Below are 10,782 nucleotides of genomic sequence, written 5' to 3'. Positions count from 1 at the left end.
GGTTGTTGGTCAATGTGTTTGAGTAAAAGTTCAGTGAATTTTTGTCTCCTGAATTGGCAACCCTGTTATTACTTTTTACAGTGCGGCTGTGTGGTCTTGTGGTATGATATGACACTCGCTTTCGGATCAGAAAGTCTTGGGTTTGAACCTCGCTCAGCGCATAGTTGAGTCCTTGGAAAAGGCTCTTTACTCACATTATCTCAGGTGTAAAATGAGTACCTGGCCGCAACAGCGTTGTGTCCAAAAAAAATTGTAATATCGCCTAATAGGTGCCATGTCTCGTTGTACATGTTACGTGTTGCTGTTGATCAGGGACCCTTTGTAAAGCGCTTTGAGCACATTTAGTGGATATTGCGCTATATAAAAGCTCAAATTTATTACTTTTTACAGTCCACAGCATCTGGCAGCTTAGTATTCAATTTTACTCATGAACTGGGGACCGAGCTGGATTAAACATTTGAATCATATACCTATGATGTTTGCATGGGTGTACGATCCGATAGTGATGTCGTTTCTTCTTCTCTTTACTAGTCTATCCTGCTTCTTTGGTTTGTGATTGTATTTTTGACAGGGGATCTTTTTTTTTCTGTAAATCTTCTGCCTGTTTGTTCTTGGTTATTTATAATTTAGCTTATGATATCTTTAGGTTATGATTTTGATTTACATTTGTACTATTTTTGTTAGATTGCTTGTTTTTTTGTTTCAGCGGTCTCTCATATAACCTCAGTTGGATTCAGTAGTCTGATGTCACGCGCCCGGCAATGGCGGCCATCTTGGTTCTAAACAAAGAAAATCTTTACTTTTTATTCTTCATGCTGGCGAGAACTTTTCATTCCCTTTTCATATGCCATGTGATCAGAATGTGTAAAAGTCAAAACATGATCAAATTGATGGGTTTTTTTCCCTCTGGATACGCTTTTAAGCTCGTCGGAGAAATATTTCATACGGCGTCCGCCATTGTTCCGATAGTTTAGAGCCAGTGTTACTAAGTTACCATACGTCATTAGGAAGGAAGTGACGGTACGACTATTGAATCCTATTGTGTTGGAAGAGACCTAAAGCAACAAACAAACAAAAAAAAATAATTTTTTTCTGGAAATTACACATTTTTTCCTCTTAAATTATACATTTCTGATACTTGAAGTTGGCAGCTCCGTAAATATTTGTTATCATATTCTATTCTAAAGGTGCTCGTGGGCTAAGGCAAAGTCAAGGTCATCGCCTCAGTCAAAGTAGTCATGGCCCTCAGGGATCTCAATCTGGTAATGGGTAAGTATTGAAAGCAAATGATTGATTAGGAATCTACTACTACTACTACTACTACTACTACTACTACTACTACTACTACTACTACTACTACTACTACTACTACTACTACTACTACTACTCTCTCTCTCTCTCTCTGTGTCTCTCTCTCTCTCTGTGTCTCTCTCTCTCTCTCTCTCTCTGCCTTTCTCTTTCTCTGTCACTCTGTCTCTCTCTCTCTCACTTTCTCTCTCTGTCTCTCTCTCTCTCTCTGTCACTCTGTCTCTCTCTCTCTCTCTCTCTCTCTCTGTCTCTCTCTGTCTCTCTCTCTCTCTGTCACTCTCTCTCTCTCTCACTCTCTCTCTCTCTCTCTTTCTCTCTCTCTCTCTCTCTTTCTTTCTTTATTTCTTTGTGTTTTTGTTGTTATTATTTTTTTTCTTGGTTTGGTTTCAGTCTTTTATTTGTTTGTTTATCATCTTGGTCTTTTTCTTTCTTTTTTATTTTTTACTTTTTAAAAACTTTTATTGATATATTGTTTTCTGTCCCATCCAGCATTCTTTTCTATGAAATTGTTAATAACGCAAGAAATAAACATTCTTTTACAAAGAACATTTTATAAAATCTAAAAATCATGTCAATTTTCTGATATTTAGAATTTGTTTATTTAAAAAAATAAATTTACACCTTCCGTCCAGCACCATTAGATCCCATCACCTCTGGGCATTCCATAAAGGAATAGAGATAATCCATCAAACAAGATGTCTGATGTCAACAGGATCACCTATGTTGTCCAACGTGATCAAATTGGGATCACAAGTGGCCTAGTGGTGAAGGCATTTTTCAAAAAATGTATTATTTAGTATTTGAAGCCAATGGCGGGAAGCTTTCAAGGGAATTATGAATTTGATGTTACTATAAAGATTAAAGGCACACAGAGTTTATAGAGAAAGAAATTGTAATAATTCCTTGTTGTTTTTCCATCCAGAGATTCTGGGGTGACCAAGTGGAATATCCAGTCTCCCGTGAGTATAAGTTAGGTTCCATTCATTTCAATATCCTAAGCTTTATTTAAGTGATAAATAAGGGAGCAGGCACTGATGTAAGATACAGATCTGAAAAATTGTGTATGAAACAGTGTCTGACAAATTGTAAACTGAACAAGTGTGTATGAAATGTGCCAGACAAAGCAAGAAAGAAAAATACAAGAATAAAACCATCCCAGAAAAGTCAGTCTACCTCGACTGGGGATCGAACCTCAGACCTTCAGTAATCAGGTCTGAGGTTCGATCCCCAGTCGAGGTCGACTGATGTTTTGGGAAGTTTTTTATCTTTAATTTTCTTTCTTGCTTTGTCTGGCACCTTTCATACACACTTGTTCAGTTCATTATCTTACACCGGAGCCTGCTCCTTAATTTCTTTCTTAAACAGAATGGAAATAAAAATACAAGTAAAAAAAAACATGTAAAAAAGCCTGACACGTTCGGTGTTTGGTATTTTGTTCTTTTTCGAAGCTGTTATAATATTCATTTCTTGTTCATTACTTTGTAAAGACTTGAAAGCAGCTCCTTTAAAATCTTCAAAACAAATCAATCAAGTGCAGAATAGTTTCGATAGCTTCATATTTGTGAAGCTCAGATGACCTGTTTAATATCTTAGTCTTCCTGGGTGGGGTTCCTCATCTCCCATAGTTGCAGGGAGGCACTTACTGTGTCTTTTATCCCCCTGTATCTGTTTTCCAATATGCTTTCTGTCTTTGTCTTGGAATGAGATTACTTGGTTTTGTCCAGGCCCTGGCCGGATACCCTAGCTGGGAGGGAAACAGTCAAATGTTAGAATTTTGGGAGATGATATTTTTTTCCTTGTAAATCATCTCTCTGTTATGCACTGCATTATGTTTTATTTACATATTATATATATTAGTTGTAAACATTTGAGTGTATTTCTCTTAGTGGGGTCCTGTGCTTGTGTCTGGATGAGACTTTTAGGTGATCTCCAACTAAGTACTTTGACAGTGTGCTCTTGGAATCTACATCTGTTCTCTAATTGAACCAATTCCCCTTTGTCTTACCTTTTCTTGGGTGCTTTAATTGTAATTCTAGAACTTTTTACTTTCCCATTGTCTTCCTTTTTACTGGTGTTGATATGACCTTAATGTGTTGCAAGCGTCGTAAAACCATTAAAAACAATAAAAACAAACATCTTAGTCTTCTTTTACATGGCTGCCAACTGTCCTGGTTAAATCGAGTCTGTCCCAATTTGGCAATCTGAGAAAAACATTAAGAAAAATTGGACTCTTTATATGTATGGAAATGACCTTTGAAGGTCCCAGCATAATCCTGCTGTATTGTATTATGCTTTTTTGAATAGCAAATTAGAACAAGGAACAGAAAAATCTCTAAATTTAGATTGTATTATTATATAATAGTCCAAACATACTGTTATGGGGGGCCTGATAGCCCACTCGGTAGAGCACTTGCTTCACATGCAAAGGGACTGAGATTGATCCCGGGTGCAGTCGAGATTTTTTTCTGACCCCTGTCCACCCAGCAGTGAATGGGTAGCTGAGTCTGTTAGATTTGGCGGAAAGTATTTTGCGATAGACTAGCATCCTATCCAAAGGATAGCAAGCAATTGCTGTTGTCTGTTTCACGCTTATAGAAACCAGGATAAACTCTGGCTCCATGGGCCCATTTGATCTGAGGGCTCATCTGCTCTTTTATACTGCTAATTTGGGTCATGACAGTATGTTGTGTCAGGGTGACCCATTTTAGTTCTTTTAAAAGTTAGCCTCAATGTTGTCATGTATTGTTTATAGATTTGATTGTCTCTCTCTTCACCCAGGCTTCTTTGAAAATCAACAAAGCCAGTGGAAAATTGGAAAAAGATGTCGCATCGAAGCAAAAAATGACGACAGACCAACCTAAGTCACGGCAAAGTCTGAGAAGTCGAAGAAAGCTAAATGACTAGATATTTACAGATGAGGTTAAGCCAAAAGTTTCGTTTTGTGCATTCGCCACAATAATACTCCAATAACAGATCTGCCTATTTTACAAAAAATTCATAGAATTACGAATTTTTTGCTCCAATTCCAGATCTTCAAGAGCATCTCAAAGTCATTATAACTGATTGAAAATGAAAGGATGGCAGACTACATAATAAGGGATTTTGAAGTGTTATTCAATCCTTGTGATGGTAAAATTGTTGATTTTTAAAGATTAACTATTACAATTTTTATCACCTGCAAATTATGATTAAAAATAATTTTCAGGTTGGCAGGTCTGCAATAATAAGTAAGTCATTTGGAAAAACTAAGGAAAAAAATCGTTTTCACCAGTTTCAATCTGTTGAATGAAGTAAAAAAAAACAAAAACTGTTGATTAGCTCCAACAGAATAGCAGAATTAATTTCTCAAAGGTTCAACAAAATTGTGGTCAGATTATCAACTTTGTCCACTCCTTTTCTACCCTTTAAAAATCTATAACTACTGTAATTTTGGTGCTTGATCCTCATTTAAAAAAGAGAATATTTTTTTCACTTTTTAACCAAGAGAATCTGATGAAAACAATTTTTTTCCTTAGTTGTTCCAAATAACTTAGTATTGGAGTAATTTTTTTGGCAAACCTTTAGAAAGTTATAACTGCTATAAATATGATGTTAGATCGTACAGTTTGTTGATATATTTTTCATTGTTTAATACAGAGAAAATGCTGTAAGCAGAAATTTTCCTTACTTGTTCCCCAAAAATTAATATTGGAGTTATTTTATGGCGAACGTTACAAAAATGACCTTTTGACACAACCTCAAGATATAATGTTGAATTGAGTTTTTATGTAAAGCCATGATGTTTGTATGGAATGTAATATATTTTATATATGAAGGGTATAGAAAATGATGTTATAATCAATATTTTTAATATGTGAGAATATATTTTGGATGTTATTTTTATGCCATTGCTAAATACTATGTGCACATATTTACAACAACAACAACAAAAACGAAACAACAAATGTTGGTAAATTACGAGAGAGCACTGTCGTGCACTCAAGTCTTTAGTTTTGTATTACTTGAAAAAACAAAAGGCGGTATGTGTAAGGAGATGTAGGAAGAGGAAGTTTGTTTTGTGTTTATCATTTATTATATTTTTATCAAAATTTTTTCTAGTCCTGAATTTATTCAATTCAAGTTTTTTTTTTATTAGTAAAGTCTTTTTTATATAGTATCATTATATACAGTTAACACAAAACAGTTACAATGCAACTTGCTTATCAACACTTTGAGTTTGCAGATAAATTTTTACTTTAAGTGAAGTAATTTTATGCGGATTTGATAAATAACTTCTATCCCCTTATGCGGGTGGTTGGATGGGAGCATCACCCTTGAATCATACACCTATGATGTTCGCATGGGTGTACGATCCGATAGTGATGTCGTTTCTTCTTCTCTTTACTAGCCTATCCTGCTTCTTTGGTTTGTGATTGTATTTTTGACAGGGGATATTTTTTTTCTGTAAATCTTCTGCCTGTTTGTTCTTGGTTATTTATAATTTAGCTTATGATATCTTTAGGTTATGATTTTGATTGACATTTGTACTATTTTTGTTAGATTGCTTGTTTTTTTGTTTCAGCGGTCTCTCATATAACCTCAATTGTGTTGGAAGAGACCTAAAGCAACAAACAAACTATCCCCTTATATCTGTTTTCCAACATGCTTTCTGTCTTTGTCTTGGAATGAGATTACTTGGTTTCGTCCTGGCCCTGGCTGGAATCCTAGCTGGGAGGGAAACAGTCAAATGCATAGTTATTGCTTTGGGAGATGATATTTTTTTCCTTGTAAATCATCTCTCTGTTATGTAATATTATATATGTTATTTTGAATGTATAATATAAGCATTTGAAGCGGGCAGGGAGGTACATACTGTGTCTTCTATCCCCTTATATCTTATCCAACAAGCTTTCTGTCTTTGTCTTGGAATGAGATTACTTGTTTTTTTCCGGGCCCTCGTCGGGGTCCTGGCTGAGAGGGAAACAGTCAAATGCATAGTTATTGTTTTGGGGGATGATATTTTTTTCCTTGTAAATCATCTCTCTGTTATGTATTATTATATGGGTTATTTTTAATGTATAATGTAAGCATCTGAGTGTATTCCTCTTTGTTGGATTTTGTGCTTGTGTCCGGATGAGACATAGGTGATCTCAAACTAAGTACATTGGTGGTATGCTCTTGGAATCTACATCTGATCCCTATTTGTTCCCATTCCCCTTTGTCTTACTTTCTCTTGGGTGCTTTAATTGTAATTCTAGAACTTTTTACTATCCCATTTTCTTCCTTTTTACTGGCGCTGATATAACCTAAATGTGTTGCAAGCGCCGTAAAACCCTTAAAAACAAAAAACATAAGCATTTGAGCATGTTCCTCTTTGTTGGATTTTGCGTTTGTGTCCAGATGAGACTTATAGGTGATCTCAAACTAAGTACATTGGTGGTATGCTCTTGGAATCTACATCTGATCCCTATTTGTTCCCAGTTCCCCTTTGTCTTACTTTTTCTTGGGTGCTGGGTGGGGATCCTGACCTCCCATAGCGGACAGGGAGGTACATACTGTGTCTTCTATCCCCTTATATCTGTTTTCCAACATGCTCTCTGTCTTTGTCTCGGAATGAGATTACTTGGTTTTTGTCCTGGCTCTGGCTGGAGTCCTAGCTGGGAGGGAAACAGTCAAATGCATAGTTATTGTTTTGGGAGATGATATTTTTTTCCTTGTAAATCATCTCTCTGTTATGTATTATTATTTTTATTTTGAATGTATAATGTAAGCATTTGAGTGTGTTCCTCTTTGTTGGATTTTGTGCTTGTGTCTGAATGAGACTTGTAGGTGATTTCAAACTAAGTACATTGGTGGTATGCTCTTGGAATCTACATCTGATCCATATTTGTTCTCAGTTCCCCTTTGTCTTACTTTTTCTTGGGTGCTTTAATTGTAATTCTAGAACTTTTTACTATCCCATTTTCTTCTTTTTTACTGGCGCTGATATAACCTAAATGTGTTGCAAGCGCCGTAAAACCCTTAAAAACAAACAAACAATTTTCTTGGGTGCTTTAATTGTAATTCTAGAACTTTTTACTATCCCATTTTCTTCCTTTTTACTGGCGCTGATACAACCTAAATGTGTTGCAAGTGCTGTAAAACCCTTAAAAACAAAAACAAAACTTGTTTTAAATATATAATGATTTGTAAACATTTGAGTGTATTCCCCTTTGTCGGTGTCTTGATGAGACATTTAGGTGATCTCAAACTAATTTCATTAACAGTGTGCTCTTGGAATCTACATCTGTTCCCTATTTGTACCATTCCCCGTTGCCTTACCTTTTTTCGTGTGCTTTCCATTGTAAGTCTACACAACATTCCCATTCTCTTCCTTTTTACTAGCACTGAAATGACCTAAATTTGTCTCAAGTGCCGTAAAACCTTTAAAAAACAAACAAGTCGATTAATATTTCTGGTCTGGCAATGATGACCTTATCAGAATTCCACTGTATTTATTTATCCAAAAAACATAAATATATATAAACAGTAGAATGTACTTAAATCTTAGAATGGTACAAGGGAAATTATAGAATGTAGAGCTTTTTACATTTTTTTTGGTTTTTCTTCATCAAAATTTAGAATTTGATTTACAATGTTTTTGTACATCTTATAAATAAATTTGTTCATATTTGAAAACAACAGAGTCAGAGTGATTTTTTACTTTTTCTTCTTTATTCAGCAATCATGTGCTGTGATCAATACTCAAATGTTAAAAAAATCTTTTGTAGCTGAGATAACAAAAATTAATTTTTGTACACCTTCATTGCGGCTTTGTGGTCTTGTGGTGCTGATCACCAACGGCACTCGCTTTCGGACTGGCAGGTCTCTGGTTTAAGTTTTGCTCAGGGTAGCGCAAAATTGAGTCCCTGAAAAATATTCTTTATAGATGGAATGAAATTCACGTCACTCAGCTCTAAGTTAATGTTTTTAGACAACCATTTTAATGATTACTTTTAACTGAACTCTAGCAATTAGACTCTAAACGTTTAAGGTTACACATAGTTTTGTGTGTTGGTACCTTATACCTGGCTGGTGGATGTTGAAGTGATACTAGGATGCTTGAAGCTGTGGACTGTAAAAAGTAATAAACAAAAATGAATATAACAGCTTCAAAAAATAACAAAATACGAAACACGGAACGTTTCGGGCTCATAACCCTTCTTCAGTCAACAACAAAAAAACCCCAATAAAGACATAAACACATATTACTAAATCATCACTCATCTGGAATTATATAAATGTATTTATGTCTTTATTGTTTTTTATGTTGTTGTTGGCTGAAGAAGGGTTTTGAGCATGTCGGATGGAATGAATAGAATACATACAGTGTTTACAGACTAACGTTTAATACAAATTGTAGCAAGAAATATGTAACTTTGTTTTATAAACGTTACAGTTACAGACACCATGATAAACTATAGCTTAATTGATCTTATAGCTCTGAATGCAACAGACTTTTTCTTTTACTTTACTTGTCTTTCTTTTAATTTCAAATTATATCAAGCGCTCAATATTAATAGCTGGCTTGCCAACCAACCAACTTCAACCATTTGAAAAGATTTATCATATTTCCCCCAAAATTTATGCTACTTTTCTCATATTTCAACACGTACAACCATCCAAAATGTTGAATGTAACATCTGCTGAATTTATGGAGACTTATCAAGTTTGTAGAGGGAAGGAAAAACCTGTAATTTCTATTCCAATCATCTCTCTGGCTACTCAGATTCCCATGTAGGTGGAGACAAAATTTAACGACCTTTAACTTTTCCAGTTTTATCATTATTTACCCTTTTGTTGCAAACTGTTCTTGACTTTTTACATTTAGCATATTTTAGTCAACATTCCCATATCATATTATGGACCTAAAAGGGTATCAAAACATGAGAAATCATACTGGTTGGCGAGCCTATTATTAGTAGAAAACACTAAGAAAATGTAAAAAAAAAAAACACACGAAATAACAAGGCGATACAGAGATACAGACGGGGGAAAAACTCTAAATGGAATTTACACGATGGATAAAATATTTTGAGTTATGTCTCTTGCTCCATGTTGCAGCCAACAAATACAAGTCGGAGAAAGAAAGAATGCTGAAAAAAAAAAAGAAACAATCCCCTCCCCCCCCCCCCAAAAAAAAAAAAACAACTATAGGTAGAACGAAATTGACGCCACTCGCCTCTTTGTTATTGTTTTTAGCCGGCCATTTTTATGATAAGTTCTCGCTAAATTGTATTAATCAGACAATAAACGTTTAAGGTTACACTTTGTGAGAACTACTCATAAAAATAGCCGGCTAAAAACAATAACAAAGAGCTTAGTGGCGCCAATTTCGTCCCTACTATACATTTTAGTACATGGATTACAATAATATAGATAGAACAAGAATAACGCCACCAAGGTCTTTGTTATTGTTTTTTGCCATCCATGTTTATGAATAATTTCTCACTAAACTCTATTCTGGGCGGGGTTCCTGACCTACCATAGTAGGCAGGGAGGTACTTACTGTGTCTTGTATCCCCCTATATCTGTTTTCCAACTGCTTTCTGTCTTTGATTTGGAATGAGATTACTTAGTTTTGCCCTGACCCTGACCGGAGTCCTTGACTGAGAGGGAAAGAGTCAAATTTATAGTTATAGTTATGGGAGATTATTTTTTTCCCCTTGTAAATCATCTCTCTGTTATGTATTGTATTTTCTTTTTTTACATATAATTTGTAAACATTTGAGTGTGTTCCTCTTAGTATGTACCTTTGCTTGTGTCAGGATGAGACTTTGAGGTGATCTCAAACCATGCACAATGATAATGTGCTCTTGGAATCTACATCTGTTCCCCATTTGTGCCATTTCCCTTTGTCTTACTTTTCTTGTGTGCTTTTAATTGTAAATCTATCACTTTTTTACTGTCCCATTTTCTTCCTTTTTACTAGCGCTGATATGACCTAACTGTGTCGCAAGCGCCATAAAACCCCGAAAAACAAAACAACTCTATTAACCAGACTATAAACGACCAAGGTTACACATAGTTTTGTGTGTTAGTACCGTTATATTTCCGGATGGCAATGTTGCGAGTTTCTTAGCCACGCACACAGCTTTTATAGATAGTGCGTAAGAGAAATTAATGTTCACATATCTTTTGTATACACAATTCAATATTATGGCTAAGTGGTACGATTTCCCGTCTTGTCAAAAAAATCTAACGTTGACAAGCGTGACCAGTGACTGAATGGGTTATAGTCAGACCTGCCTAGTACTACGAAAACTTCGTAAAATTACGAATTTTTGTCTCCGATTGCAGAGCTGTAAACGTGTCTTTAACTCAATAAATCTTATTGAAAAGGAAAGCGCCATTCCAGAGAACCTATATTTAGGACTTTGGAGCATTTTTTGATCATGTTGAGGAAAAATTACAATTTGTAAAGCTATTTTTATGGTGATTTTTTCTTCTTTCTCT

General features: G+C 35.1%; 1 protein-coding gene across 2 annotated transcripts in view; it reads left to right on the top strand.

Moving 5' to 3' along the window:
- Positions 1-7,965, top strand: part of LOC144968110 (condensin-2 complex subunit D3-L-like) — a 50,124-nt gene extending 42,159 nt beyond the window's left edge. Inside the window, exons 42-45 of one of the 2 annotated variants that reach the window (XR_013644521.1) lie at positions 1,188-1,269; positions 2,231-2,267; positions 4,087-6,140; positions 6,651-7,965. Coding sequence is in view for 1 of the 2 variants with exons in the window: in XM_078906111.1 (XP_078762237.1) it covers positions 1,188-1,269; positions 2,231-2,267; positions 4,087-4,212 (245 nt within the window). In the remaining variant the exon portion in view is untranslated. Of the gene's footprint in view, positions 1-1,187; positions 1,270-2,230; positions 2,268-4,086 lie in introns of both variants that reach the window. The other variant, XM_078906111.1, reaches the window with a different exon arrangement.
- Positions 7,966-10,782: the final 2,817 nt, after the last annotated feature.

The sequence above is a fragment of the Berghia stephanieae genome, chromosome 3, assembly GCF_034508935.2.
Source record: "Berghia stephanieae isolate SIO BIC M18660-M18661 chromosome 3, UCSD_Bste_1.3, whole genome shotgun sequence".
NCBI classification, from domain to species: domain Eukaryota; kingdom Metazoa; phylum Mollusca; class Gastropoda; order Nudibranchia; family Aeolidiidae; genus Berghia; species Berghia stephanieae.
This window is presented reverse-complemented; position numbering and strand designations above follow the sequence as displayed.